The following is a 27,079-nucleotide window of genomic DNA, read 5'->3' as shown; positions in this document are numbered from 1 at the left end:
TGCTACTGACCAACTGCAGCTATGTTTACAGGTTTCTGGAAGCTGTGACTTATTGACTTTCTTATGATCTCTTTCTCTTACCTGTGTCGCTAGAGAGGACTAGAAAACCTGAAACTAGGGTTGACTGGGAGCTGAGATTTGTAACAGATGCATTTTCCTCCTAACATTAGTAGACAAACATGTCTATCTTTCTCCTTTAGAAAGAACTTGGACTACACAGAGCCCATTAGTAGGCTCTTGATTATTTAGTGGTGGCTTTATATAGTGATTACTTACCATTGGCCCAGATAAGAGGCTTGGGAAGGGTAAGGAGGACTACCAGGAAAGCAAAGAGCACAGCTGAGAAGTATACTCAGCTTCTATAGGACAGGACTAAGTGAAGTGAAGTGAAAGTTGCTCAGTCATTTCCAACTCTGCGACCCCATGGACTATGCAGTCCATGGTATTCTCCAGCCCAGAATACTGGAGTGGGTAGCCTTTCCCTTCTCCAGCGGATCTTCCTGAACCAGGAATCGAACCAGGGGTCTCCTGCATTGCAGGTGAATTCTTTACCAACTGAGCTATCAGGGAAGCCCAGACAGGACTAAACTGAACAATTTGGCACCAATATAAATAAAAAGTGTCAGCAACAACCATTAGTGTTTATTGTTAACCATTCCCATTACGTTTAGCTCTTTTTCTAAGGTGACAAGCTTTTTAAAGAAGAGACTAACAAAGAAACAGGTTTGTTTTGTTCTGTTTTAAAAACAGGACTGGTACACACCCAGGAGTAAATCTTTTTACAGAGCTTCTCTTGAGATGTGAGTCTTGGGGATCAATTGTAAATTGCATAAAATGTATAAAATCATTTGATACCAAAGGGCTATTGCCAAATGTACTAGTTTTTAAGTCCGAAGTGGACACTGTTCAAAGATCTTGACATTCCAGCTGTAGTTGGTGAGACAAATTGACGAGCCCTTGATCCAATCTCATCTTTTTTTTACAAGAAGTAATTCTTATGGTGATTTTCACAATATTCCCCAAAACATTTTAATGTTGGTATGAACTATTTTCATTTATTGAGGCATAGTTGATTTATGTAGTAGAGAAGCTTTTATACGTTATCTTTGGACCAAGAGCTCCTCTACCAGGGCATGTTCTAGTAAAAGGAGGAATCTGGATACTTAAAACAGTCTTTGTTTTAAGCTGTGTTATGCTGTGCTCTGTATTCAGAATGAGAGAAAATAAACTATACTTCCTCCTACGTTTTCTACCCCACTATTAGCAACTACTTTTTCTCCCTGGTATTTTTTAAAATTACATTTTTAAAAATGATTTTAAAAGTAATGCTTTTTCCTTGGATATGACACCAAAAGCACAGAGCAAAAAAAGAAAAAAATAGATAAATTGAATTTCATGAAATTACAACATTTTGTTCATCAAAAGACACTATCAAGATAATGAAAAAGACAACTCACAAAATGGGAAAAATATTTGCAAATAATATACCTGATAATTAATATCCAGAATATATAAAGAACTTCTGCATCTCACCAACAGCAACAAGTAAAAGAACAGAACAACCCAATTTAGAACTGAGTAAAAGAACTTCCCTGGCAGTCCATTGATTAAGACTCTGTGCTCCCATTGCAGGGGTCATGGTTTCAATCCCTGGTCAGGGAAGATCCTACATGCTTCGTGGTGTGGCCAAAAAACAAGCAAACAACAAAAGCAACAACCAAAAGTGAGCAAAGGACTTGAATAGATGTTTTGCCAAATGACCAATAAGCACTTGAAAAGATGCTCAGCGTCATTAATAAGAGAAATGCAAATCAAAGCCAGAGTGATATACCACTTCATTCCCCTCTAGGATGACTGTACTTTTAAAATGGAACATAAGTGTTGGAGAGGGTGTGGAGAAGTTGGAACCTTTGTGGGCTGCAGGGGAGAACATACAGTGTTGCCGCCATTGTGGAAAACAGTTTGGTGGTCCCTCAAAAAGGTAAACATAGAGCTAACAAATGATCTAGGAATTCTGTTCCTAGGTAGGTATGCACCCAAAAGAATTGAAAACAAGTATTTAAACAAAACTTGTACACAGGAATATTCATAGCAGCATTATTCACAATAGCCAAAAGATAAAAACAATCCAGTGTCCATCGGCAAATGAATGCATAAACAAACTGTGGTATATACTTACAGTGGAATAGCAATAGAAAGGAATGAAATTCTGATACATGTTACAATGTGTGTAAACCTTGAAAATATTTTGCCAAGTGAAATAAGCCAGACCAAAAAAAAATAAATGTATAATTTCACTTAGATGAGGTATCTAGAATAGGCAAATTTATAGAAACCAAAAGGAGAGAATAGAGTTACTAGGAGCTAGGGGGCAGAGTGAATACAAGTTACAGCATTTCTGTTTCAGTTGATGAAAAAGTTTTGAAAATAATAGTGGTGATGGTTCCCCTCAAAAAGTAACAGCTTTTTATTGTTGGCAATTTGGGAATCAAAGAAAAAGGAGAAATCCTAAATTGCAAAGAAGAAAATCATAAATCACTCAGAGATAAAGCCACTATTATAATTATGTTATTCATATACTTTTTTTAAACAAATTGGTGACCATCTCTCTTTATTTGTAGCCTTCTTTGTTTATAGAGGAAAATACCATGAACGTCTTCCTGTAACATCAAATGATCTGCTATAACATTTTAAATAGCTACACATTATTCCATGTTAAGAATGTATCATGATTGATTTAGGTAAGCTGTTGTTCCTTTGTTGTTCAGTTACTAAAACATGTCTGACTTTTTGTGACCCCCATGGACTGCAGCACGCCAGGCTTCCATGTCCTTCACTGTCTCCCCAAATTTGCTCAAATTCAGGTCCATTGAGTCAGTGATGCCATCCGACCATCTCATTCTCTCTCTTTCCCTTCTCCTCTGGCCCTCAATCTTTCCCAGCATCAGGGTCTTTTCTAAGGAGTCTGCTCTTGTGGCCAGACTATTGGAGCTTCAGCTTTAGCATCAGTCCTTCCAGTGAGTATTCAGGGTTGATTTCCTTTAGGATAGACTGGTTTGATCTCCTTGAAGTCCAAGAGATTCTAAGGAGTCTTCTCCAGCACCACAGTTCGAAAGCATCAATTCTTTGTTGCTCAGCCATCTTTATGGCCCAACTCCCACATCCATACATGACTACTGGAAAAAACCATAGCTTTAACTATATGGACCTGTGTCAGCAAAGTGATGTCTCTGCTTTTTAATATGCTGTCTAGGTTTGTCATAACTTTATTTCCAGGGAGCAAGCATCTTTTAATTTCATGGCTGCAGTCACCATCTGCAGTGATTTTGGAGCACAAGAAAATACAATCTGTCACTGTTTCCACTTTTTCCCCATCTATTTGCCATGAAGTGATGGGACCAGATGCCATAATCTTACTTCTTTGAATGTTGAGTTTTAAGCCAGCTTTTTCACTCTCCTTTTTCACTTTCTTCAAGAGGCTCTTTAGTTCCTCTTCACTTTCTGCCATTAGAGTAGTATCATCTGCCTATCTCTTGTTGTTCATATTTCTCCCAGCAATCTTGATTCCAGCTTGTGATTCATCCAGCCTAGCATTTTGCATGATGTACTCTGCATATAAGTTAAATAAACAGGGTAACAATACACAGCTGTAACGTATTCCTTTCCCAATTTTGAACCAGTCCATTGTTCCATGTCTGGTTCTAACTGTTGCTTCTTGACCTACATACGGGTCTCTCAGGAGACATGTAAGGTGGTCTGGTAGTCGCATCTCTTTAAGAATTTTCCAGTTTGTTGTGATCCACATAGTCAAAGGCTTTAGTGTAGTCAATGAAGCAGAAGCAGATTTTTTAATTCTCTTGTCTTGATTTTTCTGTAATCCAACAGATGTTCACAACTGGATCAAACCCATGTCTTGGCAGGCGGGGTCTTTAACACCAGCACTACCTGGGAGGCCCAAGACAGGAGAATTTGCAGCTCTTTAAGAACTGAGCTTCATTTCTCAATAAATGTCATCAATAAAATACTCATAGACAAAGGGAACACATTTCCCTTTGCAAAGGGTCCCTTTGCATGGCCCTCCCTATGCAAAGGTTCTGAATCCACAGATTCAACCAAGCATGAAGCAAAAATCTTCAGGAAAAAAAAAATTCTGAAAAGCAAAACTTGAATTTGCCATTCACTGGGAACTGCTAGCATTTTATTTACAACTGTTTACATCGCTTTTACATTGTATTAAGTATTATAAGTACTCTAGTGATGATTTAATATATATGAAAGGATGTACATTGGTTATATGCAAATATTGTGCTGTTTTATATTAGGGACTTGAGCATTCTCAGATTTTAGTAGTGGGCAGGGGGTGGGAGGTATTCTAGAACCAATGCCCTGCAGATACTGAGGGATGACTATATGTGTTTCACGATAACCTTGCAGCTTTGGACTTTTGAGTTTCTATTTCCTGTTCTTTTTTCTGTTTCTATCCTCTTGGTGCCTTTTGCTTACTTTGACATTTTCTTTTTGCTTCTTGCCTCTTCTGCTCCATATCTTTTTCTCTTTGCCACCAATATGCAGTTTTTATTACTGCTTCTACTTCTTTTCTGGTAGAGAGAGGTCAAACATAAAATCAATGAGCTGCTTCTCAGCCAAAAATAAACCTGTAAGTGTTGATGTCTTTCACTCTAGTCCACAATTTTATTCTCAAGTACAGTACATGGACTGTTTAGTGTCTTACACCTGGAAATGTGAGCTGCCAAAAACCAAAAAAGTATATCCTCATCTTGCAAGACAGCATAGTTAAAAATACAGGCTCTAGTTTAAAGCCAGACTGATTTGGATTCAGATCCTGGCTTTGCATCTTGTTTAGCTATGTTACATTGGAACAAATTGCTCTAAGCTTCCATTTCTTCATCTGTACAATGGGAATGATAACACTTTTGGTGTTGTTGAGAGGATTAAATATAAGATACTACATGGAAGGCTCTTAAACACAGTAAGTAGAAACTATTATCTTGAAAGCCATCAAGCCTTCACAGAAATAATGTACACGCCACCTCCCCCACCAAAAATTAAAAAAAAAAAAAATCAGAGAAAGCAACAAAGCATTTAACCCATTGTATGTGGGACTAAGCATCTTTTTGTATCATTTAGAATTTGGGAAACCTCCTCAACAAAGTTAGATTAAATTGGAGTCTAAATCTTAATTCAGTGGATGTATTCAGTGTGTGATGATGGTTAAGGTCTAGGATATTACTGATGGTTCATCTCATAGATGGAAGGGGAAGATGGATGCTTATTGCCAAACTTACAACAGATTTTGTCTGACAGCAGGACATAAGTAAAAGGCAAGAATTTGAGCTGACTGAAGTTTTGGTTGGTTGGACAAATTCAAATATTTTCTTTTAAATATGAACCCAATGTAATAAAAACATGTTGGGTTTTTACAGTGTTCAACCCTAAGGTGATTTTGAAGAAGTAGAATTTTAACTTGAAGTGAAGCATCAGAAATTTAAGGTCCCCTTTCCTTGTATTTGTTGTTCAGAAAGAAAATCTAAATCTTTACACTACATTTTATTACCATAAACTTGTGCACACTTCATTGACTTTACTTCATGTTAAGAGAAAAAATATTTCTGATCTGTTAAATAAACCTTTGGAGATAAATTAGCAGCATGGCTTAATTTACCCATTGCTGTCAGTCACCTTCAGACAACAGCAAAAAACAAAACAAAATACCATAAACTGATTATTGTTGATAAGGATGTTGTCACTTAGGCTTTCCAACACTTTCCTGAGCTCTAACCTGTGTGCGCATGCACACACGCACTCATGCTGCTGGAAATTTGGTGAACCACACTGGGTTGGTAATCAGAAAGTAACTGGAATTTTTAAGTAAATAGTTGAGGAGTTCCTATTCCCCTTGTCATCCCATCAATTAGAGGTGAAATCTGGTGCCTATCCAAACCCTGCCTTGATGGATCGAACCAGTATTTGGGGTTATTCATCCTGTTCAGCAGTTACTGAGTACCTACTAGGTATTTATGTAGGTAAAAGGAAAAAATGTAGATATTACCTCTTCTAATGTAGCATCATTGGGGTTTTGGCAGGGGAGCACAGGTTATTTTCATTTTTTACATGCAAATGTAGCGGCTCAGTAGGGCTTCCCTGGTGGCTCAGATGCTAAAGAATCCACCTGCAGTGCCAGAGGCCCGGTTCAATCCCTGGGTCGGGAGAATTCCCTGGAGAAGGGAATGGCAACCCATTCCAGTGTCCTTGCCTGGAGAATTCCATGGGCAGAGGAGCCTGGTGGGCTGTAGTCCACAGTCCACGGGGTCGCAAAGAATCGGCCACGACTGAGCGACTTCACACACACACACACACACTGGGTCAGTAGAACCAATTTGACAGTCCAGAAACAAGCCCTAACTTATACACAAACTAAGGGAAATGGAAAGGGTTTTTTAGTAACAGAGGTATTGGGGAAACCCTCTGTGAGGGGGAAAAAATTCACAGACCTATCTTACACTCTCTAATGTAAGTTTACATAAAGGTATACATATCTGGAATTGACACATTGTATACTTTAAATGTGTGACAATTTTACTTGTCAATTATATATTGATTTTTAAAATAATATATAAATAAATATATATTAAATATATTTATATATTTAATATATTATTTATATTTATTATAAATATATAAATATAAATACACATATATATTCAAGATTCTTAGGTGTTTTAACTTTTATAAAGTCATTCAGTTAATACATATAAACAATAAAAAAATAAAATAATACATAAGTAAATATCCAATTTCTAGATGAAAAGGCTTAGCTTAAATGGAAGAAATCACAAAGATTGATGGATTTGTTATGTTAGAAATGTAAACCTTCACTAAATTAACAACTTCGCCTAACGCTAGTCCTACTTACTTTCAAATGAGCCAGAATTAAAAGAAATTTATACTTTGACATATTTTTGCATTATAATGCCAAAAAGACAGCTTTGGTTCCAAAATTTGTGGAGTTGTTTTTTTTTTTCCACATTTGATTTGTATATGGGAGCTCATATTCAGGAAATTTTCTAATTAAAATATCTTCAAATAAATAATGTGTAATTAATTAATGTGTAAATAAGCCCACCAAACAACATGTGTTAAGAGTTCTACGAATGATTTAGCTACTAATAATGATATTATTGATATTCTACTAATAAAAAACTAAGATCATGGCATCTGGTCCCATCACTTTATGGCAAATAGATGGGGAAACAATGGAAACAGAGACTTTATTTCCTTGGGCTCCAAAATCACTATGGATGGTGATTGCAGCCATGAAATTAAAAGACACTTGCTCCTTGGAAGAAAAGCCATGACAAACCTAGACAGTGTATTAAAAAGCAGAGACATCACTTTGCCGACAAAAGTCCATATAGTCAAAGCTTTGGTTTATCCAGTAGTCATGTATGGATGTGAGAGTTGGACCATAAAGAAAGCTGAGCACCAAAGAATTGGTGCTTTCGAACTGTGGTGCTGGAGAAGACTCCTCAGAGTCCCTTGGACTGCAAGGAGATCAAACCAGTCAATCCTAAAGGAGATCAGTCCTGAATATTCATTGGAAGGACTGATGCTGAAGCTGAAGCTCCAATACTTTGGCCACCTGATGTGAAGAACTGACTCATTGGAAGAGAGTCTGATGCTGGGAAAGATTGAAGGCAGGAGAAGAAGATGACAGAGGATGAGATGGTTGGATGGTATCACTGACTTGATGGACATGAGTTTGAGTAAACTCCGGGAGTTGGTGATGGACAGGGAGGCCTGGCGTGCTGCAGTCCATGGGGTTGCAAAAAGTCGGACATGACTGAGTGACTGGGCTGAAGTAAATGATGTAGCAGATGCCATATAATCAAGAACTGAAAGAGATCACATTTGGCTAAGTTACAGAGCTCAGTTCATTTTCAGCTTCTTTTGAAAGGGTCAGTCTGGGTGAGGCAGCTGAGCAGACCACAGCAGCTCTTCTTCAGCCTAGTTATTTTTAACTAGGAGACCAGGTAACTGCACTAGGTACCTGTTATTATAATGGATTAGTTAGGAGCAGTGAGCCATTGCTTAGCTCTTCTCAGTTGAGGGAGGGAGTGCCCAGCCAGTTTAAACACTGGCATTGGAGGGGAAAGAATGTAACGGGAGCTCTTAAGAGGACTATATGAGAAGGACATATGACCTAAAGGTTTATAAGCTGCTTTGGCAGTGATAACTGAGAGTGAAGGCCTGGTTAAAAGTTTGTCACCTGTGTTCTCCAGACATCAACACTATAGTTTGCTACAGATGCTCCCCTCTCGGGGAGGAAGTGGAAACTGGTTTCTATTCACATATTATGTGTTAGCTCTCTCACCTTACTCTCTGATTAACCACTGCCATCACCACAATCCCACCATCCTCAGCTCTCTGCATGCTAGGAGTTCGGTTACTCAAATTAAAAAAAAAATTTTTATAACATGTAATCTTAGAGCATAGTCACTCTCCATCATTATACCCCATATCACATGAGACACTGAAAGTCTATACAGAATGCACACCGTAGCTGTTCCTAGACAGGGCTTCTCTCTGGGTATATCAAATGCCTGTAATCTTGGGGGAGCTACTACATGTACATTCAGCAATAACTTCAAGCCAATTTTTTAAAAAATTATTACTAATCTTTAAAGAACCCCTTGTATCCTTAGGCAGGTTAGAATATTCTTTACCTACTCTTGTTACTTCTGTGATCTCTTACCTTGCTAGAGGCTAGTGATAATGTCCTCTGTTTTATATTAAAAGTGCGGTTCCTTCATCGTAAACTATGCTTCCCAGAATCAGAGACTGAAAATTATACAACCCTACTTCTCCACTCCAAACAGGTACAAATAGTACAATGTTTTGAATAAATAGTTCTTTGTAGGATAAGAAACCCATTATGGGGTTTGAGTTGCCTGTGACTTAAATTTCTTAGCAGTGTCCAGGACGTCCCACTCTCCTGAACACTGCAAGCCAAAAGGCAATAAAATTGGTAGAGGAGCCATCAAGTTGTTAATGAGTCATAAGTTACCTCTTACTCTTTATAATGTAAAAGGAAACTTGCATTATAAAAGACAATCTGGTTGTTCTAGCACCATCTAGAGGAAGGCATAGAAATGGTTAACAGATTTTACAACAGCACCATATCAGTTCATTTAAATCCAAATACCACATCCTTCCTATCTCTCCTTTTGCACTAAATATGTCATGATATAATAAGGTATAATTCATTTGGCCATTCAACCAAACTTTACTCTCTTTTTATCAGCTCCTGGCTAATAGCATGTTATCTTTTTGTGTGTTTATCTGTTCCAGCTGGATTGTAAGATAGGATAGGGACCCTGGCTTAAAGAAAAAAAATTTATATGTGAGATCTGTCAGTTGTGGTATGCAGACTCTTAATTATGGCGTGTGGGACCTAGTTCCTTGACCAGGGATTGAACCTGCACCCCTTGCATGGGAGCACGGAGTCAGCCACTGGACCACCAGGGAAGTCCCTATAACTTATTTTAATGTATTAGTACACTAATCAGTAATTAACAAGAATTTTTTTGGCATTAAATGTTAGACTTTTTCAGATCTTCTTCCTGCTCTTTGACACGTAGCCTCTGCTCATTATCACATGGTTTCACTCTTCCTTATGTGTGCCACGCTCATCCCAGATCCTCTTAAAAGTTAGAAAATCCTACCTATTCTTCTCTGATCTGTCTACACCACAGTATGTGTAGCGTATTTTTTAAAATAATGATTTGATATATATTCACTTTCCCTCCCCCCAAACAGAATAAAATTTTCAGTTAAGTTTTGAATCTCCACTAGCACTTTGCGTAATGATGAAGTATAATAAGCAATGTATATTTGCTGGCTCATTGCATGAAAGCACTGTTTGAGGCATATTTGTCTGAGAGCAGTTTATTGGCTGGATTGACAGAAAGAATTAAAGATTGGAGTTAGGAGCATAATTCAAAGTCTGTTAGAATAATCTAGAGGTAAGTTAATGAGGACTTGGATTCTGATGGTTGTGGTTGGGGATGGGGAAGAAGATATTATTCAGAGAGAGTTCAAAGGCAGAATAGACAGGCCATGGTGACTGGCTTGTATCCAAATGCCACAGAAAGCCAGCTCTGCTTCCTCTTTTTACTGCTGATCCCTTTTCATTTTGCCCCAGATTTCCTGCTTTCTTCAGAGGTCATCAGTTGCCTTGCTTTAGGGTCCTGAGTTCTCATAACTTAAGAGAATTCCAGCAAGGCAAGTGGATCCCCACAAGGCAAAACTGACAACAGCAGAAGAACTGGCTGGTCCCCAAGTTTCTGTCACCCAGCATGAAGATAGCTGCAACTTAGTTAGTTAACATCTCCATAAAAAGGCAGAAGTAAAAAAAAAAAAAAAAGGGCAGAAGTAAAATAATGCTCGGGTTATATGCCTTAAGTCAGCAGTTCTTAAACTCTTTAGACTCAGGACTCTTTTTCATCCTTAAAAATTATTAAGGAACTCTAAGAGCTTTTGTTTAATATCTATTGATATTATCGTTATTGACATTTGCCATGGTAGAAATTAAAACAGAATCTGTTAAAAATACATTTATTAATCTATTTAAAAATAACAATAATAAACCCGTTACATGTTAACATATTTATGAAAAATAATTATAGTTTCTGAAACAAAAATTTAGTAAAAAGAGTAGCATTACTTTACATTTTTACAAATCTTTTTAATGTCTGGCTTAATAGGAGATACTCTGGATTCTGATATGTACTTCTAAATCCAATCTGTCGAAATATCATGTCATGCCTCCTCTGGAAAACTCTTATGTACACTCAGGATAGAATGAAAATAAAAATCCAAATTTGTCTTAGTATTATTATGAAAATAGTTTTGACTCTGCAAACCCCTTGAAACTGTCTTTGGGACTATCAGACATCCCTGAACCATACTTTGAGAATCCATGCCTTAAGCAATGCTTTTTAGTTTCTCTATCTAAGAGAGTCTTAAAAATGTATGTTTCACTTTATAGACATGTGTAAGCATTCTTGGCGTCTATACTGAGACCCTCATTACCTATTAGTAGAAATAACATACTTAAAAGTGGAATAAAAACAAGTCTTCAATTAAAAAAATTTTTGTTTATTGGACATTGATCATACACCCCATACTGCATTCAAAGCTCATGACAAATTAGTTCTAGAGAGTTACCAAAAATGATTTTGTCTGACTAACTGATTCCTTTGGCTAATATCAATAGAATTTTTCCCCATGGACTTTGCATTGCAAATATAACAGATAGAATCATGGAATTAATGCATGTGGAATGTATATGGCCATGAAGTCAGGTAAGAGCACCCATAGGGCCTGATAATAGAGTTACATTAGTATTGACTCCTTGATTTCTTCATCTAAAGTAGATTATAAGAAGAAAGTTGGATGTGATAGAGAGCTTGGAAATATGGAAATAACTACTACTACAAAAGGTAGACATGTTGGGCTTCCCTGGTGGTCCAGTGGTTGGACGTCCACCTGCCAGTGCTAATCCAGTAAAAGCAAAACACAAAACTCAACTGAGAAGTCTGATCTCAATGAATAGAGTCATGAACCCTTAATATTTAAGTAACCTTTAAAGGGACATTCCTTTACCACACCACAAGATAATCATATCTAGAATAATGTCCCTGAGTCATGAAGAAAGATATTAAAATAAAATATGCTTCATATATTGAGTCCTCAATTTATGAGTGGCTTTTCTTCCAAAGTTAATTTAACTTTCAAAAACATTTATTTATAGAAGCAGCTAAGTAATTGTTATTTTGCATCCCAGTCTGTTTTTTCAGTTCATCTATTCAACAAAGAACCTTTGAGTGTCTATTAATGTCAATAGAAATGTTTCACTTAGCTCTCATTTATAGCTTTGTTTCAGGGAAGGAATACATTCTAAGGCCAAAGCCTGGGCATATGTACTGTTTCCCTCTGGCCTCCATTATTTGTCATATAAGGTGCTGAACTTTTGCTATCAGGGTCTGCAATTACAGTCCAAGTGCCAAATTCAGTCCACTGCCAATTTTTGTAATTTCATTGAAACACAGACATGACCCATTCATTTGTGTATTGTTTGTGACTGTGCTACAAGAATTGAGAAGTTAACCATAGAGACTGTGTGGCCTGCAAAGGCTAAAATAATTTGCTATGGGTTCCTGACATTAAAGGTTTATAAACCGCTGGTCTACACGTTCTGGCCTGCCCTGATCTCTGACCTCATTTCTTCCCATTCTTCTTCTTACTCCACTTTAGTCTCATTCCACTTTGCTCTTCCTGAAAACATGCCAAACACATTCTCACTACCGTGCCTTTGTACCTGCTTTCTCCTCTGCTTCAAATGTTCCTCTGTCTAATTTCCTCAGGGCTCACTCTCTCAGGTTTCTCAGCTTGCATGTCACCTTCTCAGTAAGGCTTCTCTTGACTGCCCATTGTAAAATAGCAACATCCCATTCCTCACATTCTTTATTCTTTTGCTCCTGCTTCATTTTTCTCCATAGAGCTTACACTATCTAATATATATTTACTTATTCTCTGTCTCCCATCACTTGAATATAAGTTGTTTAAGAGCAAGAGCTGTCAATTCTGTGCATTGCTATATCCCAGATACTCTGACCCAAAGTAGATATTCATTTGTTGAAGGGAGCGAAGGAAGTAGGTAGGAGGGAAAGGGAGATTTGCATGCTAATCTGGACTTTGCTGGTGTCTCAGATGGTAAAGCATCTGCCTACAGTGCAGGAGACCTGGGTTCAATCCCTGGGTTGGGAAGATCTCCTAGAGAATGAAATGGCAACCCACTCCAGTATTCTTGCCTGGAAAATCCCAAGGATGGAGGAGCCTGGTAGGCTACAGTCCGTGGGGTCGCAAAGAGTCGGACACAACTGAGCAACTTCACTTTCACTTCTGTCCTTTATGGTTGTTGGCAAATTGGGATTGAAACAAGATTTAAAAGCAGCATATAGGTACATACTTCGGTTTCCATTTGAAAACTCAAGGCTACTGGCAAATTCAATTTCACGTGACTCTTCCCCCAACCTCTTTTTCAGTCCCTTGAGAGCAAATAGCTGTCCTTGTTTATCTTTGTTCTCCATACTAGTCCAGTGTAGGCTCTTAATAAATATTTTCTCCCAGCCCAGAAGTGGACGTTGGTATCTTCTTAGTTGCTTTTTTTTTTTTTTTAATAACTTCAATACTTCCCATAATGCCTGGCAAATAACAGAAGCTCAGTAAATATTTGCTCCATGAAGGAATAAGTTAAATTAATTGCTTGTCAACTTAGGATAAAATACTATCATAGGTTTTCTGTTGTTGTATAACAAATTATTCCCAAAATGTAAGGATCTAAAACTTAAAACTTTCTGTGGGTCAGCAATTCAAGAATGGCTTAAGTAGCTGGTTCTGTCTCAAGGTTGCTCATGAAACTGCGGTCAAAATGTCAGCTGGACTGCTATCATCTGAAAGCTTATTTGAGGATCACTTCCAGGTTGGCTCACTCACATGGCTGTTAGCAGAAGGCCTTAGTCTCTGGCCTCATGCACCTCTCCATAGGGTAGGCTACTTCAGTGTCCTTATGACACAGTAGATAACTTCCTCGAGAAGTAATCCAAGAAGAAAAACTTTGCCTTTTATCATCTAATCTGGGAAGGCTACGTCCACCACATTCTTGTTTGTTATAAACAGGCAGCTAAATGTAACCCACACTCAAGGTGAGGGGAATTAGACTTCTTTTTTCCCCCATGATATATATTTTTTTAATTGGAGGAAAATTGCTTTACAGTGTTGTGATGATTTCTGCCATACAACAATGAAAAGAAGCCATAATTACACATATACCACCTTCCTCTATAGCCTCCATCCTCCACACCCCCGCCCGCCATCCCACCCCACTAGAGCATCACAGAGCATCTATCTGGACTTCCTGTGTTACATAACAACTTCTCACCAGCTATCTATCTTATGCATGGTAGTGTATCATCCCACTCTTTCCCCCAATGTGTCCACAAGTCCATTCTCTGTATCTATATCTCTATTCCTTCCCTGCAGATAGGTTCATGAATAACATTTTTTCTAGATTCCATATATAGACATTAATATACGGTATATGTTTTTCTCTTTCTGACTTACTTCACTCTGTTTAACAGGCTCTAGTTTATCCGCCTCACTAGAACTGATTCAGATTTGTTCTTTTTTATGACTGAGTAATAATGTACCACATCTTCTTTATCCATTCATCTGTCGATGGACACCTAGGTTGCTTCCATGTCCTCAGTTCAGTTCAGTCACTCAGTCATGTCCGACTCTTTGCGACCCCATGAATCGCAGCACGCCAGGCCTCCCTGTCCATCACCAACTCCCAGAGTTTACTCAAACTCATGTCTGTTGAGTCGGTGATGCCATCCAGCCATCTCATCCTCTGTCGTCCCCTTCTCCTCCTGCCCCCAATCCCTCCCAGCATCAGGGTCTTTTCCAATGAGTCAACTCTTCGCATGAGGTGGCCAAAGTATTGGAGTTTCAGCTTCAGCGTCAGTCCTTCCAATGAACACCCAGGACTGATCTCCTTTAGGATGGACTGGTTGGATCTCCTTGCAGTCCAAGGTATTATAAATAGTGCTGTTGTGAACACTGGGTTACATGTTAGACTTCTCCTTTTTGAAGGGAAGAATATCAAAGAATTTGTGGTCATATTTTAAAACTTCCACAGTCACTTTGATAAAAAAAAAAAAAAAAAAGAGACATTTCCCACTTAAAGGAAGTGAGACAGGGTTTCAGAGATGGTGTTATCCTGCCACTTAATTGCCCTTTTCAAGTATATTATTGCCTTGCTCTTCCTAAAGGGAAAAAAAATTTAACATTTTTGAAATAGTGCTACCAAAATTAATTACTATTTTTACCTTTTCTTGAATAGGTAACACATGTATATGGTATAAAAATTCAACAGTAAAATGAATATACAATGAAAAACAAGTTTCTTTCCCCTGAATTCCAGCCACCCAGTTTCCCTCCATAGAGAAGACCACTAACACTAGTTTATTTATCCTTTCAGAGACCTTCCATGCACTTATAAACAGATATTTATATGTTTGTTTTTTACACAGTGGTAGCATACTATAATTACTGGTCTGTATCTTGCTTTTTTTTCCATTTGCCTGTTCCATATCAGTTTGTTTAATAGTTGCTTTGTTCTTTTTAATAGCTGCATGGTATCCCATCATGTGGATGTTCAAAAATGTATTTAATTGCTTCTTCTTTGAAGCACATTTAGTTAGTTTCCCATCTTTTGCTATTGTAAACACTGCTGCAGCAAGTACCTTGTTCATTTTGTACACTGAGAATATTTGTGGATAAATACCTTCAAGTGGATTTGTTGGGTCAAAGAGTGTGTGTTTTTTGAAAAATAATGCCAGATTGCCACCAGGGGTTGAACCAGCGTTATACACCCACCAACAACATATGAATTTCCTTTGTCCCTCTAGGCATAGTAACAGTAGAAACATGTAGAAATGTTGCCAATAAATAAAGGATTATTATACATATTTTACACTTTAAGCCTGACACTATCCCCTGGCATATGTTGACACCAAAAAAAAAAAAAAAAAAAAAAGTTTGTTTTTTTTGTTTTGAGAGTTTTTTAAATGAAGTATAGTTGATTTACAACATTGTGTTAGTTTCTTATGTATTTGACTGTGCTGGGTCTTAGTTGCAGCACATGGGATCTTCGTTCCATCATGTAAGGTCTTTTGTTGGGCACATGGACTCTCTAGTTGTGGCGTGACGGCTCGGTAGTTGCAGCATGGAAGATTGGTTGCCCTGCAGCATGTGGGATCTTAGTTCCCTGACCCGGGACCAAACCCACGTCCCCTGCATTGGAAGGCTGATTCTTAACAGGACCACCAGGGAAGTCCCATACAATGTAGTGTTAGTTTCTGGTGTTAAAATATTGTTTGTTGATTAACCTCAGGGGAGATAGACTTTCTCTGTGGAAGTTGACTGAGTTGGTAACCATATCCCAGAGTTTTTAATTCTTTGACAGAATAGAATGCTCCTGAGAGAGAACTTACTGCCTGCTGTAGATTGCTTTAATGTTTTATTGAAGTATAACATAAATAAATGCATAAATATTAAGTACATGATTTGATGACTTTTTACATATTTATATGGCTGTGTGACCACTACCTATATCCAGAATTAGAACATTACCAGTTTCCCTTGAGGATTCTGTCATGCCCTGTGCAGTCAATACCATCCCAAAAGGTAACCATTCTGATTTCTACCATTATAGATGAGTTTTCCTATCTTGAAATGTGATCACATAGTATGTCCTCTTGTTTGGCTTCTTTCTCTTAACATTGTGTCTATGAGATTCATCCATTCTGTAATGTGTAGCAGTAGTTCATTCTTCAGAGCTTTCTAGTATTACATTATGAATATACCATAATTTATCCATTCTACTTTTTACAGACATTTGTGTTATTTCTAGTTTGGGACTATTACGAGTGAAGCTGCTATGAACCTTCTTTTACTTGTCTTTTGTTAAATATGAGTTCTTTTTTCTGAGAATTGCTGGGTCATAGATTCATTGTTGTTGTTCATTGCTCAGTCGTGCCCAACTCTTTGCAACCCCATGGACCGCAGCACGCCAAGCTTCCCTGTCCATCACTGTCTCCCAGAGTTTGCTCAGACTCATGTCCATCGAGCCAATGATGCCATCCATCTCATCCTCTGTTGCCCTCTTCTCCTGCTCTCAGTCTTTCCCAGCATCAGGGTCTTTTCCAGTGAATTGGCCCTTTGCATCAGATGGCCAAAAAAGTATTGGAGCTTCAGCTTCAGCATCAGTCCTTCCAATGAATATTCAGGACTGATCTCCTTTAGGATTGACTGGTTTGATCTCTTTGCTGTCCAAGGGACTCTCAAGAGTCTTCTCTAACACCACAGTTCAAAAGCATCAATTCTTTGGAGCTCAGCTTTCTTTATGGTCCAACTCTCACATCCATACATGACTACTGAAAAAACCATAGCTTTGACTATATAGACCTTTGTCAGCAAAGTGATGTCTCTGCTTTTAATACTGTCTAGGTTTGTCATAGCTTTTCTTCTAAGGGGCAAGCATCTTTTAATTTCAGGGCTGCAATCACCATCCACAGTGATTTTGGAGCCCAAGAAAATAAACTCTATCACTATTTTCAGTGTCAGAGGTTGGGTCCTAGGGTAGATTATGTTTAGCTTTATAAGATCTGCTTAGAAATACATGAATTTGGTAGAAATAAAATAATTTTCCAGAGTGCTTTTACCAATATATACTCCCACTCAGATAAAATTTTTTTCTACCAGGTAAATAATATCTGAAATGACATGCCTTATATTTCTTGCCTTGCATTTTCTTTAACTTAAGTCTTTCATCATTGGTAAAACTCCATAGGAAATAATATTTTATTAGTCATTTATACTTTTGAGTGCTTGAGTTTCACAGCCTTTCACAGAGTCACAGAATTTTAGAGGTCTAATCCAACAAAGGAAGATAAAGTAGCTTGCCAGAATCACACAGTTGGTTACTAACTCAGTTGAGTACAGTAGATGCTTATTCAACTCACAAAATAAACCATTACTGTATTCAAACGCTAGTAAGACTCCCACTATATATAAGAATGGAACTACTTGTAAGTTTTTCTTTTATTGACTTAAATAAAATTGCCAAATATTGCTCCAGCAAAGAAGGGTTCATTCAGGACAGACAGAGAAATGCAGTTTGGGGTCTGCAACTGTGATGAGCCACATGCAAGTCCCCATATGGAAAGGGAAGGAGAACACTTTTATAGATGGAAAGTGGAAGTTGGGGAGCTAAAGAAAACAAAGAAACCTTGATTGGTCCTTGCTGGGAAAGAAGAGGATACATTTCTTCTTCCTGTTGGGCTCTGCTGTTATCACAGGACATAAGAGCGCCTTCAAGTCTCACAGCTCTACATAGGTTTTTGTTTATTAATTTTTTACACGTCCCTCCTCCCTTTTAATCAAGATCTTTCTCTGACAGTATCACTGACCAAAAGTCAGTTTAGCTAGTTTGAGTAGGTTTTTGTTTCTCAATGCCAGGAAGGACCTTTCTTGGGTATAAGGTCTCCTGCCAGAGGGAAAGTACAGATTAGAAACCTATTTGCGATGACATCCTAGTGACAAGGGAGGGTAGAAGGGAGAATTCTCAATCACTTCTTATCTAAAGTCCATATGTTATCAAGATCTTAAACATTTCAGATCATCTGAAGTAAACTTACCATAGGGCTGGTCCAGGTATCTTGGGAAAGCTGGCTCAGTGGATGTTGTTGCTTCATTTCTGGGAAATCTTCATTTTCAGATAACCAGATATTGTGAGGTCGTCAGGGTTTCCTGCTTTCTTTCCTTGTAGACATGACTCCCCAAGAGTCTGTTCCTTGGAGTTAGGTGGTACAGGAGTTGGTGGTGTCTGATAGGGGCCTTTGCAATGAGGCATAAGAGAGTTCTTTCCCAGTAGATGAAATCTCCAGGTTACAAGGTGTAATGCTTCAGGTCTTCACCTTCCCCAGGGTGCACTGCAAAAAAGACTGCTCTACCAAAGCATGGTTATTTTTAATAGAAGCAATTAGGCCTCAGCAGTATTGAGTATCTCTCCTTTTATTACTTGTGGGTCAAAAGAAGCAGGAGCCAAGTGCATCGGACATCTTATTACTATCTCAAAGGGTGAGAGTTTATGACTTCTAAAAGGGGTAGATCTGAAATCTGGAAGGACTAACAACAACAGTTTAGCCAAGGTATTTGGAGGGCCTCCACCAATTTTGCAAATTGAATCTTTTTTTAAAAAATATGTGTGTGTATTTATTTGGCTGTAAGGTCTTAGTTGCAGCACAGGGACCTCTGATCTTCATTGTGGCATGCAGGGTTTAGTTGCAACACAGGGAATCTGGTTCCCTGAACAGAGATCGAACCTGGGACCCCTGCATTGGGAGCAAGGAGTCTTAGCCTCTGGACCACCAGGAGGCATGCATGAGTGCTCAGTTGCTCAGTCATTTACAACCTCATTTATGACCTCATGAACTGTAGCCCACCAGGCTTTTCTGTCTATGGGATTTCCCAGGCAAGGATACTGAAGTGGGTTGCCATGCCCTCCTCCCAAGAGATCTTCCTGATCCAGGAATCGAACCCACATCTCTTGTATCTCCTGCATTGGCAGGTGGGCTCATTACCACTGGCCACCTGGGAGGCCCTAGTTAGACAGCTAAAGGTGCCTAAAGTACTTAAATTTGTAACAATTTCTTTTCCAATGTCCTAACTCTTTGCAATAGTAGCAGAAACTGGGGGGATTTGGGTTTTATTTAGGAGCCTTCATTTGCTGGATTTGAAGATTAAGAATTTTAGTGGTCTCTCATTTAGTCATTCATTTAGCGTCCAAGAGAGCTAGTTTGTCAGATTAAATCTCAAGTGGACACAGTTTCCCATTCTATTGTGGTCCTTTTTACTAGAAGGGAAAGCTCCCAGTTCAGCTCATTAATAAACATAGAGTTGAAAATTTCTCAGGTGGCATCAACATGTGAAGAAAGACCAGAATTTTTTTTAAATTTGAATTTGACTTAATATTTATGAACAGGTTCAACAGATTTTTCTGTGCAAACCTAAATTTTTTCAATTAGCAGGCTTTGAAAAAGCCCTAGGAATTGCTCAGTGAAATCACTTAGCAATAGCTCAAACCTGATCATATAGTAAGTTAGTGGGCTGATCTCCCAGTTGTAATTCTAGAAACATTTCAGGATTTTCCCAGTTAGAAGTTTTCCTCCAGTGCTGGGCCTGGCCTTCACCAACATGTATATGAACTAGCTCATTTAAGACAGGGGAACCTGTTTGGTAAATTTGAGTGATTATATTATATTCCTCAGCAAATCTGTGAGGATCTTCCGTTACTTTGGGAAAATCTTTGACAGTGGCTTACAGTTCAGTATAAGGGAATATAAGAAATTAGAGGTTTAACTTCTGAATCCTCCTCAGAAGGCTTAATTTTAAAGGGACAGGTTTTAACAAGTTGAGAAGAACAGGGAACTGGGAGAGTTTCAGAGGTGGGGTAGGTTCCAGGGGAAAATCTGTCTGAGGGAACTGAGCGCTTGGAGGAGGCGCAGGCAGTATAGAGGGAGGCGTGGAGGCAGACTGGCCACAGGAAGCCAAGGGAAAGAGACAAGATGGTGCTGAAGGTGGAGGGAAAAGGTTGGTGCTGGAAACAGAAGCTTGAGTCATTAGATATGAAGAAATAACAGCAAAAGGTACTGAAGAAAAGCAAGCAGAACAGCAAGAAGAAAATCAGGCCAGAGTGGTGTCCTTGTCCTGACGGCCAAATGAAGAAAATGTTTCAAGAAGGAGATGGTGAAAGACTTCCCTGGTGGCTTGATGGTAAAGAATCTGCCTGCTAATGCAGGAGACTTGGGTTCAATCCCTGGTCTTGGAAGATCCCTGGAAGATGCCAAGGAACAACTAAGCCCGTGCGCCACCTATTGAGACTGCGAGCCCTAGAGCCTGTGCTCTCCAACCAGAGAAGGCGCCGTGATGAGGAACCTGGCACAACCACGAGGAGCAGACCCAGTGCTCTGCAACTAGAAAAAGCCTGAGCAGCAGTGAAGACCCAGCACAGTCAAAAATAAAAGTTTAAACCAAAGGAGAGTGGTCCGCTGAGCTGGTTGGATGATGTCACCTAGTCAGTGGACATGAACTTGAGCAAACTCCAGGAGATGGTGAGTGACAGGGAGGCCTGGCATGCTGCAGTCCATGAGGTCACAGAGAGTCGGACATGACTTGGTGACTGAACAGCAACTGAGCATGAGGCTACTAGATCCCTGAGAGAAAGAATGTACTTCGTGGAAATGGTAACAGTGAGGGCTCGGGAGGTAAAATTTACTTTTTCGACTATTGCGCTAGTGTCAGTCTTGACTGCACAACTGTTCTGAACTGCCCTCTGAAACAAAGCAGTGCTCCTTTGGCATCAAGTTGTCTTAACACTGCACTCCTGTGACTTGGGGGAACCTGACTGCTGCCTCATACCTAAGTCATTTCCCCTTTACTGTGTTCCCGTGCTGATCACCTTTAAGAAAGGAGAATACTCAACACTCTAAAACTTAATAATGGTTTATTGAGATTATGTCTGTGAGGCCCGTGGTAAATAGGCAGATAACCACCTAGAGAAACACAAAGCACTACTTCTACTTTTAGCATTATTATTACCTTTAAATATGCCAAGCGTTTCCTTATTTTGTGAACACTTATTCAAAATAGGGAACTTTCTTAAATGAAAACCAATTTTTCTCTTTCTCTTCAGCCTCCTTGCTGCCCTATAGTTAGCCCCTAATAGTGAAACTAGGTCTGTTAAGTGTTATTTTCTGCTTTTTCCTTCCTGTCCTCTTATTCGCCCAGCTGTCTCAAGCCGGAACCTTGTAGGAAGAGAGTTATATTTCAGAAAACTGTTTGCTCTGACATTTAAACAAGCTTCCATTTTGTTTTTCCATATTAGAATTTTTTCTCTTCCCCTCTTCCACTTCCAGCACTCTGTCTGACCTGTCATTTTTTAAGCTCATTCATTATTGTTAAGGTTTGCAGATTATACCAGAGGAAGGAGACAGATTTATAAACCTATGTTCCTGGCCAGCTGTTTCAAGAAGAGCAATAACATTCTTCTTATTATTGTATACCTGCTCTCTGTTTACAGCTCATCTGCCCTTGTTAATGAGGCACCAACTTCAAAGTCTTACCTTGTCTAGAAATAAATGGATTCTGCTCCTATTCAAATTGGTTATCTGGTAATCAGAGCAGGTTATCACTGGGAAGAGACATCCATATGAGTTCACTTTGCTAACAGCCAGAGAGAATTTAGCCCAGTTGCTTTCTTAGGAGGTCTGTCTGTGTATATATACACACACATATATACACAGAGCTGAATCACTTTGCTATACACTTGGACTAACACAACATTGTAAATTATACTTCAGTTTAAAAATAAATACATGAGGGAAAAAAAAGAAAATGGTAAAAAAAAAAAAAAAAAAAATCCAATTGACTAAACCAAACTTCTTTCTTGCCCTGATTTCATTAGATTGAGACTTTCTGTTAGGATAATCTTTTTTTTTTCTTTTTTTCAGCTCCCTTGTCTGATCTGGTTTTATGATAGAGCATTCTAAAATCTGATTCCAAAGAGAACAGGAGCATTAAAAAAGTACCCTTGATAAGGAATGACTGTTACTTATAGTCATTTAAATTTTTAAAAAACTCAGTACATTGGATAAATTCTATCCTGTATGTTGTAGTCAAAGAAAAAAATTATAAGTTGCAAGAATCAAAAACAAAGAGAAAAGAATATGAGAGATCAGTATGAGTCATAGAAAAAAAGTGAAAATTTCCTAGAAGATGAAGGAAATCGCTTAGCATCAAAAGACAAAGAAATGGGAAGTAGGTTGGAAAGATAAGAGGATTAGTCTAGAAGGTCCAAATAGGCGTTACAGCAAGAACAAGCAACAAGTATAACTAATAAGACAGAAAATTAATGAGGATGTACAAGATTTGAAAAACATTATCAATCAACTTGATCTATATAGGCTACCCAACAACTGCAGAATATACATTTTGAAATATTCTTTTCAAGTGCACATGGGATATTCTTCAAGATAGGCCATATTTTATACCTAAATTGATTCTCAATAAATTTAAGAGGATTGAAATCATTATATAGTATGTTCTCTAACTACAGTAGAATTATATTAGAAATCAGAAACAAAAGGATAGTTGGAAAATTCCCAGGTATTTGAAAATTTGACAACACTCTTCTAAATAAACCCAGAATTTAAAAAAAAAAGGGGAGGGAACTAGAAAATGTTTTGATGTGAATGATAATAAAAACATATTAAAACTTGTGAAATTCAAGTAAAGTGGGCTATGAGGATAATTTATATCTTCAATGCTTATATTAGAAAAGAAAAAAGATCTAAAAAAGGTGTTGGTGAACATTTTCTATAAAGGGCCAAATAGTAAATATTTTAGGCTTTGAGGGCCGTATAGCCTCTATGACACACACCAGCTCTGTCTGCCTTGAGGCGTGAAATCAGGTATAGACAGTGGGTAAATGAATAAATGTGGCTATATCCCAATAAAGCTTTTATTTCTGAGAAATATCTGAATTTCATATAATTTCAGATGACATAAAATAATATTCTCTTTATCATTTTTTCCTACCACTAAAAATATAAAAACCATTCTTAGCTTATTAAAGATACCTTTAAAATATTTCATGGTAAAATGTTCATGATCTTGTAGTAAGACATAAAAAGCACAAACCATAGGGAAAAGCTTAATATATTTTACTTCATTAAATAGAAAAATAACAAAAAATAATTCAGAATTAAGGCAAAACAAACAAAAAAAAGTCCATGTCAGGGAATTCCCTGGAGGTCCAGTGGTTAGTACTCCACTCTCGCTGACAAGGGCCCACATTCAATCCCTGGTTGGAAAACTTAAGAAATCATTAAGTCATGCAGTGTGGCCAAAGGGAAAAAAAAGCAAACCAAACAAAAAAAGGTCCATGTCAGACATTTTATACCATGTTAAATTCCAGATGGATGAAAGAGTCAAAAATTCAAACCATGAAAATACTCAGAGAAGCCATAAGAAAAAAAACCAAATAACAAATATTTGTTTTTGTGACCCCATGGACTGCAGCACACCAGGCTTCCTTCCCTGTCCATCAGCAACTCCTGGAGTTTGCTCAAACTCAGGTCCATCGAGTCAGTGATGCCATCCAACCATCTTATCCTCTGTCATCCCCTTCTCGTCCTGCCTTTAATCTTTCCCAGCATCAGAGTCTTTCCCATTTAGTCAGTTCTTCCCATCAGGTGGCCAAAGTATTGGAGCTTCAGCATCAGTCCTTCCAATGAATATTCAGGACTGATTTCCTTTAGGACTGACTGATTGGATCTCCTTGCTGTACAAGGGACTCTCAAGAGTCTTCTCTAACACCACAGTTCAAAAGCATTAATTCTTTGGCACTCAGCTTTCTTTAGGGTCCAACTCTCACATCCATACATGACTACTGGAAAAACCATAGCTTTGACTAGACAGACCTTTGTCGGTAAATAATGTCTCTGCTTTTTAATACACTGTCTAGGTTTGTCATAGCTTTTCTTCCAAGGAGCAAGCATCTTTTAATTTCATGATTGCAGTCACCATTGGCAATGATTTTGGTGCCCAAGAAAATAAAGTCTCTTACTGTTTCCATTGTTTCCCCATCTTTTTGCCATGAAGTGATGGGACCGGATGCCATGATCTTCGTTTTTTGAATGTTGAGTTTTAAGCCAACGTTTTCACTCTCCTGTTTTACTTTCATCAAGAGACTCTTTAGTTCCTTTTTGCTTTCTGCCATAAGGGTGATGTCATCTGCATGTCTGAGGTTATTGACATTTCTCCCAGCAATCTTGATTCCAGCTTGTGCTTCATCAAGCCTGGCATTTTGCATGATGTACTCTGCATATAAATTAAATAAGCAGGGTGCTAATATACAGCCTTGACATACACCTTTCCCAATTTTGAACCAGTCCATTGTTCCATGTCCAGTTCTAACTGTTGCTTCTTGACCTGCATACAGGTTTCTCAGGAGGCAGGTAAAGTGGTCTGGTATTCCCATCTCTTTAAGAATTTTCCACAGTAAACAGTCACAAATAAGAAAAGACTATAATTCAGTAGAAAAATGAGCAAAGGGTATGAACAGACAGTTCACTAGAAGGGAAATACAGATGTTTCATGCTGGTATCTTGTAATGAAATGATATACAAACTGATAATAAGAAATATGACATTAAAAGTACATAAAACACTATTTGTCTCCTATCAGATTGGCAAAACCAAAAAGTTTGAGAACACTGTATTGCCAAAGGGAAAGAATAACAGGTGTTCTCATGCACTAATGGGTTTATAAATTAGTACATCCTCTTTGAGGACAAACTGGAAGTATTTATGAAAAATCCAAATCTAAATACTCTATGAGTAGCAGTTTTACTTATAGGAATTTACCTTACAGATATATTCTATAATATGTAACATAAAGCATGTGTACAAGATTAGTTATTCAGCATTATTTGTAGTAGTGGAAGAGTGAAGCAACCCAAATGTCCATCAGCAGGGAAGTGGTCAAATCAATGATGGTATAGTTTGAAATCATGCATATGCAGCCATTGAAAAGAATGAAGTAGTTCTATGTGTGATCATATAGAATGATCCAAAATATATGGTTACATGGGAAATGTGCATAATATTGGTGTACACTGCTACCATCTGAGGAAGAATATATAAACATATTTTGCTTATAAATATATAAAATGCCTCTGGAGGAATACATGGATATCCATGGATGTTTCTGAGTAGGGGACCTAAAAAGCTGAAGAATAGTGACAGGAAGAACACTTCATTTTATCTTGGGGTTTGTTTGCTTTTTTTTTTTTTTTCCCTACCTTTTAAATTTTGGAATGTGACTTTTATTTATTCAAAACCATTTTAAAATAAAATGAACATGTCAGGAATGCTCATTATGATGTCATTTATAGTGAAAATGGGCAAGAAACATCTAAATTTCCATCAGTAGGATGTATAAATTGTGGTCGAGTCATGCAGTGACATACTTGAGCACCATTAAAACAAATGGGTTAAGCTCTTCATGTCAACATTGATATATCTTAAATTTTTAATGTTAAGTGAGAGAGGTAAGTTATACAACCAGCCTGATCCCATCATTGGCAGGTTTGAAAATACAGTAAACAGTGCTTTTCAGCTATATTTTATTCTTTAAAAAAGAAATTTGTTGCAAGTATAGCATAAAATCTTATAAATCCATTGAGCTGCTACATGGGCACATGAGCTTTTTAAGTTAACCTTTGTATTTTTTAGTGTATTTGAAATGCTGCATAGTTTTTTTAAAAGTTAGGAAAATGTACCTTAACTGGACCATGGAATCTTTGCAAATGTTCCCCATCCTAAGGGCCCCTGGTAGTGTTGTAGGCAATTCCCATGGAACTATTCCAGCCTAATGCTGTTAGGCCTGTTGGGACATAGAGCAACCCCTAAACCCTTCTACAGGAGCTAGAATGCTACTCAGACGGAAAATACTCTTCTCAGTGGCCAACAGAGTTTCTTTTGTGTATATCTGAGTCTTCTTGTCTTTCAGGGATGTTAGTGGTGAATGTAACATGGAGGAACAAGACTTATGTAGGTACACTTCTTGACTGCACACGGCATGATTGGGCACCCCCGAGGTAAGCACGCTACAGCTTTTTGCCTATGTTGGTTTGAACCACCCTTATCAATGATCCCTCATACCTAGATAAAGGTATAATAAAGATAATGTTAGAGTTGGACAGCTTTTAAAGGACACTCAGCTTTTAAAGGACAGTATGGTATAAAAAACAAGGGGATGAACCCACTCCAGTATTCTTGCCTGGAAAATCCCATGGACAGAGAAGCCTGGTAGGCTACAGTCCATGGGTTTGCAAAGAGTCAGATATGACTGAGCAACATTAAAAAAAAAAAAAAAAAGGGAATGCATCATATTCATCTAGCATTCAAGAAGGAGAGATCAGTCAGGTGTTGGTTTGGGTAGGAATGGTGACGAGATCCTGTTTAAGCCTTTATCTAGAATGACTGAATTCTGGCTTCTAAAGTCACCTCGAGACCAAGGTCAGAATCTGACTGTGGGTGAACAAGCATTCGTCGATGATGTTTTTTGATAGTAGCTATCTCTCAGAAGTTAAAACTCAAGAACATTTTCAGTTTCATAAACTCCATTAGACAATCTGGATTTCACAAAGACCTTTCAAGTTGCAGTTGGCCATAGACTGATATTTCAGTGAATTTCATCTTACAGCTAGTTCCTAGTATTAATTTCCTGTTCATCAGGGTTGGGGGAACCCAAATCTTTGGGAATAATTTATAGCTAGCATGCAGGTAACATCCTAGAAGCTCACCAG

The 27,079-nt window shown here is 38.1% G+C and overlaps 1 protein-coding gene and 1 non-coding gene across 4 annotated transcripts in view; both read left to right on the top strand.

The window, feature by feature from the left end:
* The window catches only part of ZNF609 (zinc finger protein 609), a 198,812-nt gene that overhangs the window by 158,956 nt on the left and 12,777 nt on the right, over positions 1-27,079 (top strand). For all 3 annotated transcript variants that reach the window (XM_043471690.1, XM_043471689.1, XM_043471692.1), the window contains one exon: positions 26,281-26,368. In XM_043471690.1, the coding sequence (XP_043327625.1) occupies positions 26,281-26,368 (88 nt within the window). The remainder of the gene's footprint in view (positions 1-26,280; positions 26,369-27,079) is intronic.
* Positions 5,585-5,712, top strand: LOC122444457. The gene has a single exon (XR_006270288.1). It is a non-coding gene; the product is annotated as a small nucleolar RNA SNORA19 (small nucleolar RNA).

Source organism: Cervus canadensis, chromosome 6 (assembly GCF_019320065.1).
Source record: "Cervus canadensis isolate Bull #8, Minnesota chromosome 6, ASM1932006v1, whole genome shotgun sequence".
NCBI lineage: Eukaryota > Metazoa > Chordata > Mammalia > Artiodactyla > Cervidae > Cervus > Cervus canadensis.
This window is presented reverse-complemented; position numbering and strand designations above follow the sequence as displayed.